The sequence below is a fragment of the Lotus japonicus genome, chromosome 1 (assembly GCF_012489685.1).
Source record: "Lotus japonicus ecotype B-129 chromosome 1, LjGifu_v1.2".
NCBI lineage: Eukaryota > Viridiplantae > Streptophyta > Magnoliopsida > Fabales > Fabaceae > Lotus > Lotus japonicus.
Window position 1 is genome coordinate 23,982,347 of NC_080041.1, and position 26,126 is coordinate 24,008,472.

The 26,126-nt window shown below is 34.3% G+C and overlaps 2 protein-coding genes, 1 long non-coding RNA gene and 1 other non-coding gene across 4 annotated transcripts; 2 read left to right on the forward strand and 2 right to left on the reverse strand.

Annotated features, from left to right (window-relative positions):
* The first annotated feature begins 609 nt into the window (after positions 1 to 609).
* Positions 610 to 696, forward strand: TRNAY-GUA (transfer RNA tyrosine (anticodon GUA)). Its single transcript is given in 2 exon segments — positions 610 to 646; positions 661 to 696. It is a non-coding gene; the product is annotated as a tRNA-Tyr (tRNA).
* A 6,811-nt stretch (positions 697 to 7,507) lies between these two features.
* LOC130730557 (uncharacterized) lies at positions 7,508 to 20,017 on the reverse strand. The gene is made up of 7 exons (XM_057582601.1): positions 19,127 to 20,017; positions 17,698 to 17,790; positions 17,527 to 17,594; positions 17,292 to 17,451; positions 8,860 to 10,168; positions 8,623 to 8,769; positions 7,508 to 8,202 (listed from the first exon to the last, which is right to left on the reverse strand). Exons 1-7 carry the CDS (start codon positions 19,754 to 19,756, stop codon positions 7,745 to 7,747), a joined length of 2,865 nt encoding a protein of 954 aa, XP_057438584.1. The 5' UTR covers positions 19,757 to 20,017; the 3' UTR covers positions 7,508 to 7,744.
* Positions 20,018 to 22,376: 2,359 nt separating this feature from the next.
* On the forward strand, positions 22,377 to 23,364 carry LOC130734205 (uncharacterized). Its single transcript, XR_009017817.1, has 3 exons — positions 22,377 to 22,498; positions 22,613 to 22,690; positions 22,968 to 23,364. It is a non-coding gene; the product is annotated as an uncharacterized LOC130734205 (long non-coding RNA).
* A 482-nt stretch (positions 23,365 to 23,846) lies between these two features.
* Positions 23,847 to 25,672, reverse strand: LOC130734204 (zeatin O-glucosyltransferase-like). The gene has a single exon (XM_057586555.1). It carries the CDS (start codon positions 25,500 to 25,502, stop codon positions 24,081 to 24,083), a length of 1,422 nt encoding a protein of 473 aa, XP_057442538.1. The 5' UTR covers positions 25,503 to 25,672; the 3' UTR covers positions 23,847 to 24,080.
* Between the last annotated feature and the right edge of the window lie 454 nt (positions 25,673 to 26,126).

The window sequence follows — 26,126 nt, forward strand, 5'->3', positions numbered from 1 at the left end:
CAGTACCAAGGAGGGGAGGAGACAAAATTCTAGAAGATGATGAGGCAATGCAGTGGTGATGATATTTATCTTGTGAGGACCAGGGACGGAATAGAGAAAGTTGATAACAAATTCCATGATTCAATGGATTGATATAATTTTGGTTAAATGTGAATTAATGAAATGAAATGTTGATTTTGAAATTTTAAAAGTTCAAAATTTTGAGAAGGTGAAAGGGAGAGAAGAATAAAGGTAGGGGAAGGAGGGAGGCTCATTAGATGACACGTAGAATTTTAGAGAATTTAAGCCAATCATAGAATGACACATGCAATTGTGTGGTTCTGACTTTTCTATGCATTAACGGTGTAAATAAGTTTTACATAATCATTCAATCACAACCTTACATTTTACTAGCTCATAAATAATTTAGCTCATAAATAATTTTGGATTTAATAATATTTAAAATAAGAAATGAAAAATGTAATTGAATGAATGTGTAAAACTTTTTACATTTTCATTGCGTATAAATTAATCTCAAATAGATATACTATGGATGGATGGTTTTGAAGAATTGATTTTTCCTAAACATTACATAGTTTAAATATATGTGTTTGTTCCTAGATAACAAAGCCGACCTTAGCTCAGTTGGTAGAGCGGAGGACTGTAGTTGGTACAACAGAAATCCTTAGGTCACTGGTTCGAATCCGGTAGGTCGGATTTTTTATTTTTGAATCGCTAATTATTTTGAGTTTCATTTTATCCTTAACGTTACTTTTTGAATCCTTACGTTTTTTTTTTTCTCCTTAGGTAAGTGAACATGTAATAAAAGGTAAACGAATAAGGGTTGGTGGGAGAAGTAAGATAGAAAAATTGACGATTTATAGTAAACCCACTGTTAGCATATGCTGAATGGAATCACTTTTTAATTGGTACTAGTATTTTTTACCCGTATATTCATTTTTGTTTGTCGTTTGTAATTTTTAAAAACTTGTGTTAATTTTATTTTGTTTATTCAAGTAATTATAAAAGTCACTATTAAGTGTGAGTAAGTTTGACAAACTATTGTTTTGTTGGATTAGAGGAGTATCCTACTGGTTTAGTAGGCATATTAACCTCTGATTTGAGTATTTCTCATTAATGAAAGCTCCAACTTTCTGTCAAAAAAAAGTCTAACATAGAAATAAAATGACAATTTTGAGCTGTTTATAAGTAAGATGATTCATACACCTAACGTTTTGAGGTTTTAGGTGAAATATGAGGTGTTCAACACACTTGTGTTTGTTGTTTACCCCAATGTGATGATGTGATGATCCCTCATAGTTCTAAACATATTTTTTGCCCTAACACCACCATGATATTAATGTTGCCAACTCAAACAGTATTGTGTCCCAATGAGACTATTTGAAATCAACGAAAAAACATATGAATATTAAGTTGAGTAATATCTCATTTACGATCTGAATATTTGAATGAATTTTATTGTCAAAATGAACCTCATAAATGTAGTAGAAATTAATTTTAAAAAGAAGAAGAAGGAGAATAAATTGGGTCATTTATAAGATATGAGGCAAATAAAGTAGGATATCAGTTACAAACCTTAATTGACGATAAAGCAAATAAGTAGGATATAAGTTACAAAGATAACTCTTTAATTAGATATTTATGACTCCATAATCATGATATTGTTTTGATCACAGTAATTAAATTGGGGTGATTTACAATATAAAACCATCTTATTTTTCATGTTCTTTATGTCTTTCATACAATAATTAATCCACTTAACGTTTGAAAATGTGAAGAGTTTTAAAAAAGAAAATGTGAAGTTTTTTTTATAATATGCGAAGTGATTAACATTTAAGGAAAGAAACTGAGTCTCTAATGATAGCTCAAGTGGTAAGAGCTGGGGGGCATATGGGTAGGGGAGAAGAAGGTCTAGAGATCGATCCCGAGAGGGTGTAATTTATCTTTCCTATGTACCAAAAAGAAAGGAAAGAATCCGAATAAAAAATATTGGTGGACATAAAAACAATATAATCCACTATTGGACACCTACATTTGTGATGGTTTTAGAACACTAAAAAGTGTATAAAAGGTTAAGAATCCAAAAAGAACAAAGGCATATAATAATTGCAAAAAAATAAAATTCATAGTGAAACGCATACAAATCAATGGACCAACAAATCTATGAAATCATATAAGAAAACCGGTAAAAAAAGTATGGACAAAGACTCAAAGAGGTATGTATACCTATAATTTAAGTTGTACATAAGATTGAAGGTTTAAAAGAACTGGAAAATATTGAAGGTTTAAAAAACTGAAGAATATTGAAGGTCTCTTCAAAGATTCTTAGGACCCCTATGTGAATGCATTGATTTTTACAATTAAGCTTAGTGAATCGATTAGGGAATGCAAAAGGACAATGAGATTCCTATGAAACGAACGGTCGTGATTGAATATGGGAGAATAATTTACATTTTTACCAAAATAATTATAGTCAAATTTTCAATGTAGTATAAAAATTGTTAAATTATTATTTTACCCTCAAGGTTGCGAAACTTCTTCTTTATTATATCTACAGAATGACCAAAATTCATTATAAATTTAATTTAGATCTAATATTAGTTAACGGGTAAAAAATTATTTAATTTGTTAATGTATCAAAACTATTTTGTAGATAAGTTTTTGACCCTTGTCTTTTTGTGTATAGCATGAAATTTTTTAAAATTTATATTATTTTGTTATGATTATTAAAATAGAGTTTCTAAATTAACAAAATAAAGTTAATTTTACTTAAGTATAAGAAAATAAAAATTTGAATTTTTTTTAGTTTTGCGATAAATGCGTTTGACTTTTTTAAGAAGCGTAATATTTATATTTCTTTGTGGTTGTTTTTTAAATATTGAATGATTGAATTTTGTTTTTATATAAATATTTACATTTTTTTTTGTTTTGCAATGTCCTAACAAAACTTAACAACCTTCATGAATTTTAAAATGGAAAAATCAAATGAACACTACATGCTCTCCAAAAATCATCAAATTTAAATTTATCATAAAGGTAGAAGAATTAAAAAAAATAAGAATAAAGAATACTTGGAACTATTCTCAGAAACTGAACCCTTGTCCCTTGTTGTTTTTCCTTTCAAAATTTCAGTGGGGTGCAGAGGAAAGAAGTCCAACGCTTCTTGGTTACTACATTGAATGTTATGATATGAGATCCTCTATTGCAGCCATCATATACCATTTGGTCATTATAGAGACTTGACATGGGTACAACCTTCTCAACATGACTCCTACAACCTACAGGTAGAAGCACCAGCGTGTCTGAGGTATACAATATGGGTCATAGAGGGCTGGGGGATAACCTTTCATGGAATTCTATGTTTTTTTAACAGGATGAACAAACAAACCAAAAGAACTCATTATGATTTTATGTGGGGGCATAAATAAAAGAAATGATAAATGAAAAGAAGAACACATGTACCACAACAAACAACATCCATTCAAGGGCTATAGCAAAATATCTAAAGAAAATTACTTCATCCGTTCCAAAATGTAAGTTGTTTTAGAATTTGTACTATATTCCAAAATATAAGTTGTTTTGCAAAACCAATGCACTTTTTTTCTATTTCTTCCTTATATACCCTCATTTAATATTATATCTCTTAATTACCACCTTCAATTTTCACCTATCACAACTCTCACTATCCACTTAACCAATAATAACATTTCTCTCTCCTTAATATAACACAACTTTAAATAGGGGTATTTTAATCAAAAAAATTATCAATAAATGAGCTCTTAAACAATATGCACAACCTAAAACAACCTATATTTTGGAACGGAGGGAGTAAGTAGAAGTTGTTGTCATTGAAAAGATCAACCTTATAATTTTTCAATTGAGCAAAGAGAAGTGCCTGCTTTCATTAACACCAATCTTCCTTAGGTTTTGAAATAGAACTTGGAAGATTGGAATGGTCAAAATAACTAACTTAAAAAAAAAGATTTCATTCTGATATAGAATGATTATATCAATCCAAAATAGTTAGAATAGACACATTCAAAACATGATATTCATAACTGGAACTTATGAGCTAACAGATAAAAACAAAAACTAATGAGGTGATATTTGTTTAAACAAAAAATAATTAAAAGTGTATCTTTCATCATCATCATCATCATCATCCTTTTTTGGCACATATTTGCTTGGTTTATAAAACTTAAAAAATACTATATCATGAAATTCTTAATGAGGTAAATTTTTATAGAAACATAATGAGTTATGTTTATTATTATTATTATTATTATTATTATTATTATTATTATTATTATTATTATTATTATTATTATTATTATTATTATTATTATTATTATTATAACCATTATTCCATTTTTTAATTAAATTAAATATACTTGAACAAATATGTTAGTTTGTGAAAGTATCTTTTTTTTGTGGTAAAATAAATATCGATATAAATTTTATGAAAATGCATTAAAATAAATTAACATAAGTGCATCACATGATGAACTATCATGATCGACACATCTTCATCTTCATCAGATAAAATATGACCGTGGTCGAAATTGTGTGAAGCTGCTTAGCAATTTATAAGGGGAGTTTATTAAAAATATGCTATAATTTAAATTTTCATGTTGGTGTAAAGTCAAGACACTTGAAGAATCAATATCCTTCCGAGATCTAAAAGATGCATGGAATGTCCCATGCCCATTTTTAAACAATGCAATTGAGTTTCATCTTCGCTCATATCATTTTGAGTTAGACCACCTATTGAATTTTTGGATTGAAATAGTGTGGTATGGTTTTAGTCAAATGTTATATTATTTTTTAATTAATAAATATCTAGTAGCAATAATAAAAAACATAAATTAAATTAAATAACAAATACTTACTTCTTATATCATTGACACGGTTTCTATGAACTTGTGAATTTCGGCTTCGTGCTGAGGCCTTTACATGAGAGATACATATTGTTGTGCTTTGATCTGCTGCATTGTTTTGTTCAAATATTCCATTTAAAAGAATTTTTAGGGAATATATAAAAGCAATTTAGATAATCAAGCACCGACACAAAATAAGTGAATTTTTTTTGTTTTGGAAACATACCATTTGAAATGTTAGGTTGTTGAATGCTTGCAGAAGTTCTTTCGTCGTTGACATGGTTTCTCTGAACTGGTGAATGTCTGCTTCGTGTCAAACCCTTTACATGGGAGATTCACAATGTGTTTTGTTATGGTATACAAATATTTACATTGAAAAGATTTTTTTAGAGAATATATAAAAGCAATTTAATTAACAAAACATCGACACAACATAAATCAAATAAAAGTTGTTTTACGATTAGAAGTGTTAGATTGTTGAAACCTCGCATAAGTTCCTTAGCTCATTTTATGTTAGAATTTGGCATTATATGAAAATGGTGGATTCATGAATGTTAAACTTGTAGAAAAAATTGGATAAAAAAAGAAATAATTAAAAAATTGATATGTACGAAACTTACTTGTGTCGTTGGTCGAAGATCCATGATTTGATGAATTATACTTGCGATCTTCATCTTTCAGCCTCATTTAGAGGGCGATAAACAATGCGAAAGGGTGAGAAATCGTTTCAAAGGTAAAGATGTTTGAGTGGGAAATTGTGTGTTGAGATGAAGATTTTTTTGTTATTTATATAGTAAGCAAATGGGAATGGAGTTATAGAAGTGGAATAGTTTTTTCTCTTGGTTTTAATTATTTATTTTTGTGTCATGATTAGATACTTTGATGTAGGATTTTAAACCAATATTGAAGGTTACAAATTTTTAAACTTCTTCTAAACTAATCTCTTAATTTATATGTAGCTTCTAAATTGCATTAATATTTTTATAAAAAAATGTGTGCTTATAAAAATATGTAGCCTATATGCACATGTAAGACATTTTTTATTTATTTTCTATGCAATAATAGAAAGCATATGAGAATATGATTGTAGAATATGAATGGTTGTTGTAACATCATTAGGTAATTTAAAGTGGGATGTTAAAGGTTTATTTTTTTTAACTTCTTATAAATTAATTTCTTAAATGTATGTAACTCCTAAATTGCCTTAATTTTTTTAACTTCTCATAATTCACTATTAGACACTTTTTTTTTGGCAAATCATTATTAGGCACTTTGATAAATCAAATGCTTGTGAATCAACGGTTGAGATTCAATCCAAGAGAAATAAATTATTTTTTACTAAAATACCCATGCCAAACTTTCATAGTTTTTAAAATTAATTGTTGAATGACTGGTTTGCCCCAAGGTTGCACAAACTCTCCCTTTATATAGTTTATAAATACGAGAAAGAGTAATAGACTAGTTAATGAATTGGATGGAAGATTGGAAGTAGTTATACATCACTTGAGGAGTCCATTTATCTCTGCTTATTTGAAAAAAAAATCATATTTTTTGAACTGTTTATATATGATTTTGATAAAATAAATTGAATTTGAATAGCTTTTAGAATAACCAATTATTTTTACCAACTTTTAAAGTGAAAAATAATATTTATATTTGTAGACAAACAAGATGTTGTTTGTTAGACTAAAGAAGATGGTGAGTGTCCCAATAGGATAACTTAAGTGGTAGGAGTTGTGGGAGATATGGGTTGGGTAGGGTCGTAGGGGAAGTCCAGTGATCGATTCTAGGTGGGTACAATTTATCTTTTCGATGTAAACAAAAAAAGATGGTGAACTTGGTATTAGATTAACAATGCTTTGCTTAGGAAATAGCATTGTAGGTTATTGTCGGAAAGAGAAAAGTAAGGTGATATAGATCGATTTGAAAAGGAGGAATTTTCAAAAAAAAAAATATCTTTGTGGTGGAAGGATATTTGAAGGGCATCAATTACCTCTAATGTTGGTCATGAACAGGGACATACCAACACTAAATGAGGCCTAAAACAAACTTTAGAGTGAGCCATTTTAACCTAAAAAATATTTCTTTTCATGTAATCACTTGTTGTTCTTATGCTCAGTTTTCTAAATCTATTTGGCAACAATGTCTTAAGTTAACTGATTTGGTGATTGTAACTTGTAAGGAAGGAGTGCATACTCTGAGTTTTCAGTCCTCGGGTAGAACTAACCACTCAGCAAACAATAACTGTCTCAGTTTGACAGTTTTCTTTCCTTCTCAAAAAGTAGTTTAAAAAGGGAATATAAACAACACATGACAAGTATTTGCATTTTAATGAAGGAGCCATATATCCATTGCCACAATACAAACTTAGAGCCAAGTCCCTTTGCACTCTTCACCATCAAAGTGATGTTACTAATAATTTACCACAGTGAATGGAATTTTCTTGTGGCATATTTCATTTTACTACCTGAAACTCTTCAATGCCTCCTTTTAAACAGTGAGGTGCTTTGAACATGTGACCTCATAGTCACATAGTACCAACTTAAATTACTGCAAGCTCTCATCTTGAGCAGGTCCCTTGGTATTTAGATAAATTTTTGATGATAATTAATATTGACATGCACAGGAAAAATCAATTTGCTTAATGCTCATAGAAATCATAAGATCATGGTGAACAAACCAAGTTCCACACAGTAAAGTTGCATAGAATGAAGACTCAATCATGAAAACATAAAACAAACCAAGGGACAATTAACACCTAAGGCTTTGTTTTCTCTAATGATATAAATAAATGAAACATTGAAAAGACCAAACAGAACAATTATCCAATGAGTTGTTGCTTTTACATGCAACTATGCATTATTGCTTCACCTCCTTGTCCGATTCCTGCTGGTCTGGGCAACAATTGCACTACTTCTATGCCCTCTACTGGAAATTGGTCCTCCTTGGCTAACTCTCAATCTTCTCCTAAAGTCTCGCTTGTTGTTCCCAAGTGCAGCTTTGGCAACATTATCTGGTAATATTTCGCGTGCTCTCTGACTCTTGAGTGGTTGCTTGTTCAGGTACACCAACTTTGGAAGGAGACTGGACACTGCCTTGCTTAACTGGTCATCACTCATGTTGCTTTGAATGGGATTTCCGAGCAGGTTAAGGGCCTGAAGTGAGTTGTAGTTTGCCACTAGTTGGCCTAATGCTTTTTTTGCCGTGATCTTGTTGAAGCTCAAGTCCAGAACTGTTAGCTTAAATAGCCTGTGTAACCCCTCAATATCACTTATCTTGTTCCCCCCAAGGTATAGCTCTTTGATGAGTCTGCAACTTGACAATCCTGGTAAATCACATAGTGAATAGTTTTATTGTAGAAAACACTTACGAATGAAGGCTAAGAAATTTGAGATGTGTTAAAAGCATAATATAAAACCATTCATGTATGACTTCACCCAATAGTTTAAGTTTTTGGGATAGTTGGTTCATGACATAATATCATAGCCTCTACAACTAAGTGGTCTAGAATTGGATCATTGTTAACCCGAATGATCTAATAAAAATGTTAAAGTTCAGCACAAGGTAGGTGAGGCCTATGCACTGTTCAATTTTCGAGTCCAATGGACCCTTACGTGAGTGAGCGGGATAAAAGTATAATATAAAACCGTTAATGTATCCTCGCCCAACAACATCAGCTTTTGGGATCGTTGGTTCATGATAAGATGCACACTTCCATTGAGCATGAATTAATATAGACACTAACCTTGACCAATTCTTGAGATGCGGTTGTAACTTAAGTCAAGCACCCGCAACCGGGTTAATTCTTTGAGGCCCTCAAGGGTGCTGATCTTGTTTCTTGACAAATTAAGTGTATGAATACACTTCGGCAGAAATCCTGGTGAGATGTGCACTGTAGATAAATGAAGAAGTAAGTCAATCAACTGAGTTATATTTTAATTGATTGTGAATTAAGGGCTACATTTCTGTTCGAAAGCTTTACCTATGAAATTGTTTGATAGATTGACAGAGCGAAGATTAGTCAAGTGCGAAATAGCAGGGATGACTTTTATACCAACATCGGATATATGAGCAACAGATGAAGCCGGATTTAGACACTGGACCAAACTATTGGCATTCAAAATATCTCTGGAGAGATTTGCATCTAGATGATTCAGCTGAGATGTGCTTCTTGTCATTGATCGGCCCTCATTAGGAGTAGGTGGGAAGACAATACTTCTGGCATTGCCATAATCCAAATCATCCTCAGGAATTGGTTGCTGAATTTCAAGATCTTTCACCCATGCATCCACCCAGGAAAATTCTGATTCTGTTGAGAAAGCAAACCACTGGTTGCCGGCCCGAAAACTAGAACTTTCAATTTGTCTACTCCACCTTTGATCATCAATATTTTTACCAATGCTGCTTTTGTTGAAGGTTTCTGTAGTAATTGACTCGGATGATTCCGCATGTCTCAATGCCTTGCCTTGCTTAGGTTCAAAGGTGTCCGACGAGTACCCACATTTACTATTTAAAGCAGCACTAGAAGGAACAAGTGATGAATTTCTAGAGAAAGTTCTATGGATATTTCTGTGGCTCCACATGAAGAGCTTCCACCACAATTTTCTACTTCCAGAAGGGAGTATTTGACTTAAAGAATGTTGTTTCAACATCACTCTATCAGCACTTATGTGACTCATCACAGACTTTGACCTTTCTAGTTTAACCATTGGATTCGCTGATAATTCCTGAAAGTCCTCAAAAGACCCTGAGTTTAAAAGAGGCAAGGGTAGAGTTGTGTTCTTCAGTAAATCCCCTTTTTCTAGGTTAGAGCAGAATCGCTTGAGCTTTGGAGAAGCCCCGAAATCAGCCTTGACAATCCCAGGATCACTAACATGTCCACTTTGGATTATATCCACACTCTTTTGGTTGTATCTATCATTTCTCTCTTCCAATTCATTGCTAGCTTGGTTGGGATACTTCATCTCTTTATCTATTGAATCATGCTCTTTTTTCGTTGCCACAGCTTCCTGGTCTTGGAGATCAAAATCAGAGAGTTCCCTCTTGATTGAGAGTGAATCCTCATGCTCATCTTCCCCTTCATAAGCTTCGTCTACTTCAGCCTTCACTGGACTCTCACTCTCAAGACTCATAACCCTCACTTTGCACCTTGAATTGTTTTGAATACCATGGGGTACTGAAACATCAAAAGTGGTTGGCTCCAAATTACGCGTCGTCTCTGATGAAGTTCTTGTTTGTTGTAGCTTGACAAGTAGAGTGTTAAAGTCCTCTTTTGCAGGTTTGACACTCCCCTGAAGAAGCAAGCAAGATTGAAAGTAAATCAAGGTTAATCAAATGAATTATAAGAATCTCACAAAATAAATTAAGACATGATATCCAATTAACACAATTTTACCTTAATTGAGAAGCACCTTAACAAGGCCATCTCAGAAGATGAAACCTATTCTGATATCCTTTTTAATTCAGATAGTTCATCAAATGTTAGCCATAATCAATGGGAAGGCGCAAGACAAGAGATATGATCCTTTCTGAACAAAACTTGAAACTGGGAAACAAAAGACCAAAGCCTGTTCCAATTGAAGCAGATATATCTATAGAATTGGCCAGAGTTGTATATGCAACCAATCCTCCTCAAGTCAAATCTCCACCCAAAATTTATCTCTCATGATAGACCTACCCAATTGAACAACAATAATCAGATAATAACCAAATGTCACAAATATTCATCCAGAGAAAAATTCAAGAACCCCACCAGCAAAATCATATCACATTGTGAAATTCAACGTTAAAATTTCCTAAATTCCCTAAGATCAACAATTCAACATCAACTTATACACAAACACACACACACACTTTTTGATGAATGTACTAGGAATTCAATTCAATTTAGTGATCTTTAGCAAAAATTGAACATAACAGAAGACATGAGTTATAATAATTGTTACTAGAGTCAAAAGGTGGTGACAGGAATCTAGCTAACCTCAAATGTCTCCCTCGTGATTCTGACGCAGGATCAACTAGACGCAAACCAAGGCGTGCATTGTGGCAACACTAGTTGATGGAATTAAGGTTGAAAAAAATAAGGTTGTTGTCGAGATTTTCGTTAGAAGTTGTTGTGATATAATCTGACGGTGCAGAAAGTACTAGAGAAAGCCGGAGGTAGTTTTTGTTGGAAATCAGAAATCGATAATGAAATTGAAAACCAAGGCAGAACCAACACGTGGTGTTTCTAACTAGGAGGGTCACAGAAGTCAGAAACATGCATGTTCTCCAGACTCCAGCAACAAATTAACACTATAATTGTTCTGAAACATGCATCTTTTTTGTTGGTACATGGCAATTAAGTCTTTTTCTTAAGTATTTTTTTAAATCAGAAAAATAAATTACAACGGAATGATCATAAACCTTCCCTACCCAATTCATATATTTCACAACACTTACCAAATATTTTTTTTTGAAACTAGGGTATAAACAAATATAGTAAAATATTTAATTTTTTAATTATTAGTTTAATTAGTTAAGAAATTTTTTACTATGATATTAATTAATTTTGACCTCAATTATTATTTTATTTTGAATCTCTCTTTACAATAAATTGTCAAGAATGGATTTTGATCTCTTCAATTTAATTTTAAAGGGCATGAAATTTGAATCATTGAATATTATATACTTTATAATTATAAAAAATAATATAAAGATAATTGTTTTTTTTTAATTAAAGATAATTTTTTATAATCCATTAAGAACAACTTCTAAAATATAATTTTTTTAGGAAAAAATATAATTATTTATTAGTTTTTACTTAAATTGTTTAGTACATTTTTTCTATGATACTAATTAATTTTTTTACCTCAATTATTATTTAAATTTTAATCTCTCTCTATAATAAATTGTCAATAACGGATTACCATCTCTTCAATTTACTTTTTAAGTGCAACTTTTGAAAATTATATACTTTATAACTAGTAATGCCTCTGTTATTATATAACAGTCCAGAGAGAAAAGAAACACACATATTAAGGAGTATAATTAATATTGTTAATTTTCAGAAAAATATAATTTTTTTTTCTGTTTTATCCTTTGGAATGTATTTTTGTTAGGAAATAACACAGCTGAAAAAGTAAAATAAATCAGAAACGCAAGAAAATAACGTCGAAACTCCAAAATCGGAGAAAAAACCACGACCGTTGTTAAAACCGACAACCACAGAATAAACATTGTGTGAAAATTGTTACAATACACAGACTTCACTCTCAACCACCCCATGACCCCAGTACACCCGCACTCACCAAAGTAAATATTTGAACTACATCTCACAATACTAAAAAACAAGAGCATCAGAGAAAAAGAAAACAAAAATATAACTTAAAGTGTTTTCATGTGCTAAAGCTTGGTGTTTTTGGTGTGTTGAAACAAGGAGCCTAAGATCCCTATATATAGTCTTGGACTCTCACACCCCTCACTAATCTAAGCCATGTGGGACTTCTCCAAGATGCATAACTTGATCTTTTTTCTCCTTCATTAGCAATGTGGGACTTACATTGCAATCAACCTCAACAATCTCCACGCACCTTGATTGTAATGGTCTTCAGTCTTCATTGTCTACAGCGACAATCATTGTTTTCACCGACAAACATAATGCTCATTGTCTAAATACCGACAAATTAAATTATCATACTCCACCATAAAGAGTACACTACACTTGGAACTAAACCTTCCCAAGAATTTTCTTCACTTGAAAATAAACCGTTCCAAGAATTTTCACATGCCGAAACCATGCTGAAAATTTATGGTGCAACTTCCATGTTGGTTTTTTCCGGAAGTTCATCAGTCATCGACATAACTACGTACCTTGCATCACCGCCAACCAATGCCTGCACGCTATCACCACAGACCTTGCATCTATATTAACCAATTCTCATGTGCCACCTGGACAATTTCATGCCCAGAACGCCTTGTGTAATCATGATTGCATCAACTCCTCATCACAACATCATTGCAGTTGTAGACCACTTCGTCAGCACCTTCGCAATACCAGACAAAGTGATATCCATCGAACCGGAAGCTCTGAAACCACTGTTAGGAAATAACACAGCTGAAGAAGTAAAATAAATCTGGAGTGCAATCAACAACACAAGAAAATAACAAGGAAACTCCAAAACCGGAGAAAAAACCACGGCCGTTGTCAAAATCGACAACCAGATAATAAACATTATGTGAAAAATGTTACAATACATAGACTTCACTCTCAACCACCCCATGACCCCAGTAGACCCACACTCTCCAAAGTAAATATTTGAATTACATCTCACAATACTCTAAAACAAGAGCATAAGAGTAAAAGAAAACACAAATATAACTTAAAGTGTTTTCAGGTGCTAATGCTTGGTGTTTTTTGTGGGTTGAATCAAGAAGCCTGAGATCCCTATATATAGTCTTGGACCCTCCCACCCCTCACTAATCTAAGCGATGTGTGACTTCTCTAAGATGCATAACTTGATCTTTTTTCTCCTTCATTAGCAATGTGAGACTTACATTGCAATCAACCTCAACAATCTCCACCTTGATTGTAATGGTCTTCAGTCTTCATTGTCTACACTGACAATCATTGTTTTCACCGACAAACATAATTCTCATTGTCTATATACCGACAAATTAAATTATCATACTCCACCATCAAGAGTACACTACACTTGGAACTAAACCTTCCCAAGAATTTTCTTCACTTGAAACTAAACCGTTCCAAGAATTTTCACATGCCGAAACCATGCTGAAAATTTATGGTGCAACTTCCATGTTGGCTTTTTCCGGAAGTTCATCAGCCATCGACTTAACCACGTACCTTGCATCACCGCCAACCAATGCCTGCACGCTATCACCACAGACCTTGCATCTATATTAACCAATGTCTGTGTGCCACCTGGACAATTTCATGCTCAGAACGCCTTATGTAATCATGATTGCATTAACTCCTCATCACAACATCATCGCAGCTGTAGACCACTTCGTCAGCACCTTCGCAATACCACACAAAGTGATATCCATCGAATCGGAAGCTCTGATACCACTGTTAGGAAATAACACAGCTGAAGAAGTAAAATAAATCAGGAGCGCAATCAACAACACAAGAAAATAACAAGGAAACTTCAAAACCGGAAAAAAAACCACGGCCGTTGTCAAAATCGACAACTATATAATAAACATTATGTGAAAATTGTTACAACACATAGACTTCACTTTCAACCACCCCATGACCCCAGTACACCCACACTCTCCAAAGTAAATATTTGAATTACATCTCACTATACTCTAAAACAAGAGCATAAGAGAAAAAGAAAACACAGAAATAACTTAAAGTTTTTTCAGGTGCTAATGCTTGGTGTTTTTGGTGTGTTGAAACAAGGAGCCTGAGATCCCTATATATAGTCTTGAACCCTCCCACCCCTAACTATTCTAAGCAATGTAGGACTTCTCCAAGATGCATAACTGGTCTTTTTTCTCCTTCATTAGCAACGTGGGATTTACATTGCAATCAACCTCAACAATTTTATCTTTCCTCATTTATTACTATTACAAGTGTATTATTTGGAAAAAACATCATTTAATACTTTCTTGAAATGCGAAGTATAAAATCTTAGTATCCTCTCACTTTAGCAATATTGATTGAGTTTTATTTATTTTAAAATTCATTTTTAAAATGACTCTTTAATAAAGCAATTGCGGTCAGATAAACAATCTGATATAATCACCACAAAACACATGGACATTGCAACCAACAAAATCATTGGTTAAAGAGTCATAAGCAAAGATAAAGGGCTTGTTTGATTGCATTTTTTGAAAATTATATTTAAAAATTGTTTATAGAAATTATTTTTGAAAATTATTTTTTGAAAAAATTGTTTGATTTAGACATTTTCCAACATTTAAAAAAATTTGTAATTTGAAAACTAAACACTAAAATATAAAATATCTTTTAACTGTTTTGGTAATTTAGTTTTAAAAATTGAAATTGAGAACTGTTTACGAAAATAGTTTATGAAAACAATCAGGTTTTTCAATTTTTAAAAGCAGAAAACAATTTTTAAAAACTATAATCATCAAACAGACTCAAACTAATCCATGTTGATTTTACATATGAACACATAACTAATAATCCTCATTATGTGTGCGAATGTAGTTACACAACATAGCATAGTATATGATGATCATTTTTATGTCGTATTGTATATGAATCCACATTGTGTCTAAAAAAAAATTAATATCTCAAAAAGAAATCTCAAACATGTTACTCATGAAACCTCACCCTCTAAAGAAGGAAAATAAATATTTGGAGATAAAACACAGTTATAGAACTATGTAACAATCATTGCATTGATAGTATTAAAAGTGTGCATGCGCATAATAACACTAAGTCAAAATTACATAAGTTCAATGCTTAAACTTAGCCAAGATTGTCTTAGGTTGCTTAGCCAGGATTTAGTAGGGGTTGCATCCTCTTCGTTTATTTTGGCTCTAATTAGCTTTGTTTTTTTTTCTTTGGGGCTTAGCCCCTCTACTTATTAAATTTTTTAAAGCAAAATTTATATTTATATAAGAGAGAAAATAAAAGAGCAACGCCTCATTAAGAGAAGAAGCTACCCTCCCTCTTCAAAAACAACATGGGGAAAGAGCAACAGCTCTAGCAAAAAATCACAAACGCCCTACACAACACTGACCAAAGGCACACCCTCCCTAAACAACAAAAACAAAAAATCTACCAGACCAATCAACCCCTAAAAGGCCGAAAACAACAACTAAACCCCAAGGATTGAACAACCAAAACACAAGAGACCACTTCAACCCATCAAATAACGACAATCTGAAAAGGCCAGCCCGACAAAGCTCTATGCGCTGAAATCTGGGTCACAATCTATTTCAAGGCAACAATATCCGAACATGAATACTCTATGCCTAACTGTTTTCCCACCAAAAGGGCACTCCTTACCCTAGTCAAAACGCCCCGTGGCTCTAAGAATTCCGCCGGCAAAAGCATCAACTGTCGGCCTTCGGATGAGTTCTCTACTAGCGGACTATAGAGAATGTTGAGCCCTTGTGATTCTCACATCTTTGACTCGGCTCTCATTCTTCCTGGGATGACCTCGACTGTGAGCTCCCTTTGAAGATTTGTTTCTTGGGTCACCTGCGTCTCCTAGGCATAAGCACCTCCTCCCCATGAGTGACACCAATCTCCTCCTCGACAAGGTTGACTCCCTCTCCAAACCCACCAGCCTCGCTAACCCCTAAATAAAGAAAGAACCGCAAAGGAGAGGAAGCAATTGGAGACAACACCTCATACGACTCAAGAGGCCAATAATCAATTTATGGAAAAAGGAATTCAACCGGAATTCTTTTCCCACAAAAAGAAATGCACTCTATCGCTAAAGTAATACAAGAATGAAGTCATAGTTATCGAACCTAAGAGACTAAGCGTCTAACATTGTCCATTTAACATTGCATTCGAGAGCTGATGCATCCAGGAAAGTGTGAGGACTATTGCCCATTTAACATTGCAATCGAGAACGGATGCAATGACACTAGCTCATTTAACATTGTACTCGAGTCACACAACATGTTACTTCCTTGTAACAACCTAGGATTAACACAAATCTATCACATTTGGTCCATATTGAAGAGACGGCCAAGTTTACATTAACTGTTGTAAAAACCTTATACAATCTTCCTCCTTTACCCGAGTTTATAACTAGCTATGCCGTTTGAGTAGTTACCCATTTTGAAAGGCCTAAATTGTTAATTTGAATCAATTACTATGTCTATAAGAGTACATCAATCTTTTATGCGTGGTGCTTTTGAGTTGTGAGGGCATTAGATATAACAAGTTTAAGCCTCATACTATCATAAATATATCTATGCAGAGAAAATCCTGCAATATATAGTCTATACTAGTTAGACAAAATAGGCCAGTGTATGAAAATCCTAGGTCGTTAACACTCTGGAAAATGCAGATCGGAGAAGGGCCAAGAAGTTTAGATGGGTTACCAATCTGATATAACCATTGAAATCCACATAATGTAAGTCATCTTGTTACAAATAATAGAAACTGAAGAAAAAATTAGTGACACTCGAAAATACTCACTCTGTATGTTCTTGTATTGTAATTTATTTCATTCCGCTCTTAATCTTTTGACCTCTATCAAGCACAACAAATTCAACAGGCTTCAATTCAATATACAGAAGCCAAATACTATTTATCCTATTTGCCAATGAGATCCCTTGCATTGAACTGTTTATAATTTGCTCCCACTGCTTGGAGACAGATGGAAAAAGAATGTGTTCAACAATATCACTCATTTTACCGTTTCATGTTTCTTCAATTCTTCTGTTTGCTTGTTTTTCTTTTGGTACTTAAATTCACACTGGATTGTTATTTTGCCACTTGGAAAGTGAGCTCTCTGCAGGTGACTGCAAATCCACAAGAAAGGACTTCAAGACACTGAAGAATTCCTTACCCTTTTCCACATTGAAAGCATGCCCAGCATTTTTAAGGACCACAATTTGAGCATTGTCCCCTATATGCCTGCATTGCAAATCCAATGAGTTCTGAACTCAAAAGTGAAAGTAGCAAGTACAATTAGAGAGTTCTTATATTAACCTTTTCAATCTGTGACCAAGTTCTAAAGGGAATACTTGATCATGTTCTCCCCAGATAATTAATGTAGGCTGCATGAAAAATGAAATGAAGCCTTCTAATTTAACTATACTATAAAATTACAATGGGATAAAAGAAAATAATATCCAATAAATAGTGTAGAAATTAATGAACCTGAGATATCTTGGGTATGTCAGAAAGTTTTCGATCCTTTGCAATGGCTCGGATCAATTCTCTTTTTTCTTGTACATAGTCGACACACATTGCCTATAAATCCAAATTCATCAATGTAAGCACACTTTGGCTCCTTTACATTCACACATCCACAATAACACTATACAGATCTATGTTTAGTTGAAATGGCAGCTGAAACATCATCTTATTCAACCATTACACATCATTTTAGACAAAACATGCTTAAAGAACTGAAATGAAGTAATGTCAATGAGCAATTATACATATATATAGTGAAATTATCTTAACTATTAAAAAATTAGCTAAATTGGCCAAGTACCCTTAACTCATAAGGTAAACAGGAACACAGTTTTGAACTTATTTCTGTAAGTTGTTCACATTAGCTTATGTATAAGTGCTTATGTGGTAAGCGCTTATTGTCATAAGCAATTATTAAGTTGTTTGCACGAAAAGTGAATTGTTTTTAAGACAAGTTTTTAAACATATATCAGTTTAATCTTGAAAAATGAAAATCATACAACAACAATAATCAAAGTCTATTTTCACTAAGTGGGATTGGCTGAATGAAAGTACTATTTTGTTATGAAGCAAATCCGATAATAAGACTATTAAAATCTAAATATATCTTTAATGATTTGCCCTATAAATATCTTGGTCTCTCACCATTTCTGACTATTGTAACTGCATGCATCCGGTCATTTGGTCTACCACCTTAATCAAATTTTAAGGGATCTTCTTCACTCATGTCCATATCATTACACCAAATTATACATCTTTCTCTAAAATTAGAAAACAGCTAAAACCAAATATGATCATCCAAGCAGAAGTGAAATTGTAATCCATCATCTTGACCTCTTGAGAAAATTGGAATCGGTAGCTTTTATCAAAACACACTTTTTGAACACACTCTCACAAATTTCGTACAATTGGTCCATTTACAAAATCGTTAACAAAAATAAAAAAATTTCAGCTATGACAATTAATTGACTTAAATCTTATCTTCCTCCAACAAAATTAGGAAGAAATGTGTGTTGCTAGCTCTATCACCCAATGACCCAATTACCAGGGGATTAGTCTCATAAATTTAACCATGATTGTTAAACCTGGTTGACTGGTTCTATAAAGTTATAGAGTGCTAACTGATAAACCACTAAATAGTATAGACACTCATCATTTTTCTCTATATCACTCATTTATAATCACACTATATCATATATCAAATTCATTATTTCTCTTGTCTTTCCTACTCATCTACACCCAAAGAGGAGTCTAGGAATCATTTTTGAAAGTTATGCGAGGTCAAAGCGAATGAACTAATTTGCTAACAATTAACGACTAACATTAACATTTGCCTTAAAAAAAGCAAAAAGTAACACACAAGTAAGATAAAAAGGAAGAGTCATCTTACATGAATGAAATCATGGAGGAAGCAAGAGGGAAACCAAGCCACCGGAGGAGGTCTAAAAAACGCATACCTCACAAGCTCCCGGAGCTTCGCCGGCGTCAACGGCACCAAAATGCTACAAGCTTCTTCCAAATCACACACCGGAAAAACCCCTTCCTTAATATCCCTCTCTTCCAAACACACCCCTGAACCACAAACCACCACTCTCTCCACCACCTCCCTATACTTCACCGCCAAGCTATACACCACAAACCCACCATAACTCAACCCCACCACCGTCATCTTCCCCACGCGCCTCCCCTCCAACACCCTCATCACACACTCCGCCTGAAACTCTTCACCCCTCTCGGGTCGGGTCGTGTATGACCCGCCGAAGAAAACGAGGTCCGGGACATACACGTTGAAGTGGGGTGTCAAGTGGCGGATGATGTCGCCCCATTGCCACAGCGCGTTGGCTCCCAGGCCGTGGACGAGGAGGAGGTTCGGTTTCGACTCGTTACGCGTCGCCGGAACCCAGCAATGCATTATGGTTCCATCTTTCAGGTCGGTTATTGTTGACCGGAGACCCGACCCGGTGAACGTTGACCGGTAGCACCGGTTTCTGGTTTCCGTCAAGCTGAAACATTGGGTCATGGTATGTAACTATGTATAGTATGACTATGACTATGAGCAATGAACAATTTCTAGAAACTCAAAAAAATTGGAGGGTGTGAAATTGTGATCAGTTTTTGGTGTTGAAATATGAGTTTGAAGTTTAGTTGAGATGCTTGGCTAACATGTGCTGCATTGAAGAAAGTGGTTGTGTTGTTTTGGGAATCAAATGTGTACGATTGAAGAATGAGAAATGGATAGAAGCAATTGTATGTGGTACGATATGAATCACGTGTCTAGTTTCAATCATTGGTGTTTATTTATTATTATAGATATATATGCATCATTTTTTCCTCATGGCTGACTCACTAGTAGGTTGGCTTCTCTTGATTGGTTCTTTCTTACCTAAGTTTGCTAATTTTTTATTGAAAATTCATTTTTGGGTATTTTTCATTTTAATTATAGGTGGCTTCTAGTAGCAACCGGAACAATGGGCCAATTCCCTCTCCAATCATGGGTCCAATAGAATAAAAAATTACATCTTAGTTAGTTATTTTCATTTTTTTTTTTGAAAGAAACTAAAATTAAAAGGAAATGGATGAGGTATAGAAACCATTAATTTCCCTGGATAAAATTAGTAAGTTTTGGAGGAACCTCCTCAATCTAAACAGAATTGGGAAAATGACGACAGTTTTTGGCCAAATAATTTGTCACACTTTTCCAGAGCGGCAAACAAATAAATTGGAAAATGTAAAAGATGAGACTAACTTTCTACAATTCAAAAAAATATCAAGTAAATAAGAGCAACCCCTTATCGACATGTGTGACACATCAAACAAGTGCAAATAATATGTTACAAAACAAACTTCACGCGGAAGCCTAAGTCATAAGCCATAGATAAAGACCATCGGAATGCAATCACCTCAGCCAGCAAAGGAGAGCCATCCATGATGGTTCCTAGCGATGAAGCCCATACCCATGAGTTTATTTGCTGCATACGACACGTCAAAGTTCACCTTTATCGTCGCACCCACTAGCCACCTCCACATCGCAGCCAAATCACGACCTGATCATTGTACAACATTAGAAAAAGTTGAAGGAGCTTGCAAATCAATCACCCTTTGGAGCACCAGATCAACCAAAACACTTTTTTTATTCGAAAACACAGAGATATATTAAGAAGAAGGAGAAAACTTGGGAACAAACTCTCCCAAGTGAGCAACAAGTATTTAGCAACAAAAACAACACAAATAGATAAAATAAAAGCCAACACAACAGAAAAAAAAGCTATGCTAGTTATAGGGTCATCCCAACACTTGAGCCATTGAAAACCACCTTATCACGAGTCTCACATATCACGTTCATCAGCAATAAACAGAGGCCAATGATAACTAAATCTGAATGTTGAAGCACTTGCTGCAAAAACTCAGAAAAATGCACTCTTTATCGAGCCGAAAACCAAACACTTAAGCAAACCACAAACTACCAGCCTTTCACAACTGGACAGAAGATTAGAACATGATCCATCGTTTCAGGAACCTCGTGACAAAACGAACATGAATCATCAACATCAATTATCGCGCCCGAAGAGCGACATGAACTTGGAGAGCATCTTGCAGCCCAAAGAACCTCCTTACACATAGGTAGAGCAGCAGTCGACCACAACCACTTCCATAAAAGATAGGGAAAGTTTTGCACACAATCCATGTGGTTCGACAATCTTTTATATTACTTCGATCGATCTGTACACTTGCGGAACCCGTATCATCCACATGTAATTTTTACATCAATTTATTCCTTTAGCATTTTATTTATTCATATTTTTTGTCCTTCATTTCCCCTGTGAGTGTGTGTGATTTGCGATGAGAGGTGTAGGAAGCTTATGAGGCGTTCAAACTTTTGTGAGCATTGTAGTTGTTGTTTTTCTCGACAAGACTATATAGGTCAACACCATCTATGCATTGTTTGTTGAGTTGTCCATTCTTAACATTGTGAGAAGGTGAAAGGTATTTTGGTTTCCACGTTTGGTTTTGCTGGCGTAGTTCACCCATTCTTGCCATACTTGTCTGCTTCTCTTGGTTTTGTCGGCGCACATCCTACATTCGCGCCATCTTCTTCTGCATCATTTGAGTTTGTTGTTGCATCTGTGTCACCAAGGCTCGCACAACGTCGTCTGTTAGAAGCCCTTGATTTTTGCCGTTGTTGCCCGATTGTAGATTCATGGCGAATAAGTAAACCTTGGGGACCTAGGAAGTGTTTTATCAGGCCCCACAATGAGCACCAATGTTCCTGAATCAACTATGAGAATTAAGCCGACTAAGAAGACCAAAACTTAAGGTACAACCTTAACCCTAAATAAGTAAACTTTGTGATATGGGACGACTAGCTTGCTAAACTAAATTACACGGGAAACAAAGAGAATCAAGAGATTTTCCGAGACAATCTCCGGGTTGGAAGTCCACACGTTCATATGGTTGCTCACATGGGATAAAGTCATTCGATTTGCCTAGGCACTTGTTTCTTCTTACTTGACCAGTCCGGTCCCTTGGGTGTTCGGGTTGAGATAAAGTCATTCGATTTGCTCTAAGCCCATAACGGAACATTATAATTTTATTACATTTAATTAAAATTTACACACATATCATAATTATTAATTTGAGTGATAATCTAAAATTATATTATTATAATTTCATTAATATTCCACCTCCACCATTAGCAACTCGTTCGGTCCTGTACACGCGCAGGCAACAGTCAATCTCAGCTCACTCGAAGTTCTACAATTAGGTATGATCTTTCTCTCTTTGAATGCTGCTATTTATGTCAGTGGTTTGTGAAGATCATGGGTGCGTGGTGGTAGGTTTGAATCTTGCACCTGATGAATCTCGCACAATGTGTTAGTTGTGTAGGTGCCAGTAACCCCAAATGGAGGCTGGATTGGTATCCCTCAGTGCTAGTAATCTGGTCATGATTTTATGAGTTTGTCCCTTGACTCCCTTCTCCTAGCCACCAAGTGACTTTTCTTTATTTGTACATAAAAAAATAACAGAATTACATACTTCTTTTAAATTGTTATTACTTTTTAAGTAAATTGTATTCTTTTGATTTGATAACTCTTTTGGTTCAAAATTAGTCTTGTAATCTTGTTAGTTATCTCTTTGATTCACAGAAAAGGAAAATTGGTCTTAAAAAATTTAACCTTGGATGCTTCTTTTATAGTTTCTTAATTTCTCTATCTTGGCTCTTCCTCACACAGGTTGGAGAGAAACACAGGAATTAACGTACATGACTTAATTTATACCATCATCAACATTTCCACAATTGCTTGGGGTTGTGTTCAGGACATTTTTACAAAGCCCTTTTTACTGCAGAACAGAGGAGCAGACGGAAACGCCCCTTTACTCAAAGACCTCTATTGCTGAGACCTTTGTAGTAGCCGGTAAGTGCGAAGAAGTACATGCTGATTTTTAAAAGTCAAAAGAAATAAGTTTTTTTGTTATATTATTCCCCTACAACTTCATTTGTAGGAGTTCCTTCAGGAACAAGCTGGTAATATAGTCTATGTTATTGTTATATTGAAGCAGTACGAATGAAGAATGATTCATGATTCACTGATGAAGTTTTGAATTTTGATGAAATGAGTTTCAGATTCATTAATTAAGTATTCTGATAGGTACCAGCGTTGAAAGATAAGAAATACTGAATTCTATTGAAAGTATTATATGAAAACTACACTGATTCTCTAGTATTTGAGAGACCTCTCCCTAATTTCCCAACTACAAATTAGATACACTCACTATTCTCCTCACCTTATTTATAGTCTCTCTTCACTCTCTCTAATCTCTAACCAACTCACTAACAATTAACAAACCACATGATTTCCCTAACTGACTGACTAAGTAAAGTAGCTAAGGGGTAGTTACCTATCATTAGTCCTCCCTGAACATTCACCTTGTCTTCAAGGTGAAGATGTGGAATTGCTAGTGAGTTATAAAAAAGTACAAAGTTTCTGAGAAATTCAAGAGTCTCAGCTCCTCTCTTATTTATAGTATCACTCTCCAACTAACTCTCTCAACTAACTAAAACTCAAACAAATAACTAAACTATTAACTAGTAAACTACTAAATAAACTATGGGATACAATTACCTATAGAAAACTTATATTTGCAAAAACTTAGCATACATATTTATTCCATAAAATTGACCAGATGATATCTTGAAACACAGAAAGATCTGCATATTTTCCTGCCAAACCTATTACATTCACTTCATGTGCTATAAAATTTTCATGTCCTATTTGGTACCAGTACTACAATATGGTAAGACCAACTTGTGTATACTAGAAGAATGTGTTGTTACATAGATCCTACTATCTAGTTATATGAGCAATGAAGGAATCCATTTCCATATGAGAGACTCCACCTTCATCCATGGACCTACGGATGGATTTTTTAAGGTTCATTGCTCTCTCTCGCATCTCATCTCCTTCCTTTGTTTCCATCAACCTTCTCACTGCATTCTCAATAGCTGAAGCAGTCACCAACTCATCTCTTTTAGCCCAGTCCTTTACTACCAAACCAACCTTTAGCACTTCAGTTATCAAAACGGTATTTCTTGGCTGATCAGAGTGCATAGGCCATGCTGCTATTGGCACTCCCATGGACATGCTCTCTATGGAGGAGTTCCATCCACAGTGACTCATAAACCCTCCTGTTGAAGGATGGCTTAGAATTTCCAATTGGGGTGCCCAGTCTCTCACAACTAGCCCCATGCCTTCAACTCTCTTTTCAAACCCGTTTGGAAGATCACGTTCTTTTACATTATCTCCATCAAAGATGTCTCCTTTATCCGCATCTCTCAGCACCCAGATGAATTGTTGTTTGCTGTGTTCCAATCCATTTGCTATTTGTTCAATTTGTTCCTTTGTTAAGGTTGTTGTTGACCCAAAAGATACATATATCACAGATTTTGGCTCTTGTCTATCAAGCCACTCCATGACAAAGTGCCTTCCTGTTGAACTTTTCTTCTCAATGGTTAGAGGGTTGAAGGGCCCAAGTGCCCAATGCTTCTTGCTACCAATGATGCTTTCCATAAATTCCATGTAAGGACTTTCAATTGCTCTGGTTGTGTTGTAGATGTTTCCATCACTGAATTTCGTGAACTCACTTTGTTCAATTATGAACTCCATCATTTGGACGGTGAAGCACCCTTCAAGAGAAGGAATTTCTGGGATATGTGAGCCTGCTAGTGGAGGTTTTCCCATCTGCTCCCAAAAGAACAGGAAGATGGTGAAGGCACAACAACTGTGAAATGTGTAATTCTCAACATTTGCTATGCTTTTGGCATCTTGTGCCACTGATGCCATGAGGGAGTCATGAATCACTATGACCCTTCTAGCCACAGATGAAAGGGATTGGAGAAGTTCTGCCAAAGGCGCACGAAGATGTGAAGAGGCTTCAAAGGAAGGGACCATGTGAGATGGGAATTTGGTTTCAGTATTGGGGTTAGGTGGAGGGGAAGCAAATGAAGGGACTTTGAAGTCATGAAAATGGATATTTGAAATGGAGTTTGGGTCCCAACCATGGACACGAAGTTTGGCTTGACGATTGTTTGTGGCTGTGCCAACATAATGAACAGGTATGTTGTGTGACAAGATTAGGCGTGACAAGTGCATGAGCTGATTGAGATGTCCTTGTGCAGGAAAAGGTACCATAACCACCACCACTTGGTGTTCATCAAAGGTGATACTGCTGCCATGGCTTTTTCCATTGCTCTGGTAATTGGAAGCCATTGGCGAACTTAGGTGGCTAGAATCCAGTGTTTAACTTTGGAACTGGATTTGATTAGTTTGGCTAGCTTGTGGATCTTTATAGAATATGAATATCTTGGTTGTAACGTATAATTAAATAATGAAAATGCTTATAAATTGGAGGTGGTGTACATCATCCAAGATAACTAGCTTAATATTTTTTTTGTCAACATAACTGGCTTAGTTTAGGTGGATCCAATAATATTTTAACAAGTTTCTTAAAGTAATTTATTGAAATGAAAAATTCTAAAAATGCAAAATTAATATAAATTCTAATTAATATATTTCAAAATATTTCATTTTTTTCAAAATTAGTAATAATTAGTAGTTATTACTAATTAATATATTAAATGTAGTTTCAACTTATTTCCTTTAAGTTACTTCGTAATCATATCATTATTTATTCCTTTTAATTATTCAAAATCTTATCTTATGTTTATTTTATTCTAAATCTTATCTTATCTTATATACTATTTTCGAAACAAAAAAGTAGTAACTCCTATAGGTGTTACCCCTTCATGCTTTGTTGTTTTTGAATTTTTTTTTTCTCTCATTATTCTTAGTAGGTATTGATGGTGTCATATTTTATTTTTAAGAATTTTAATA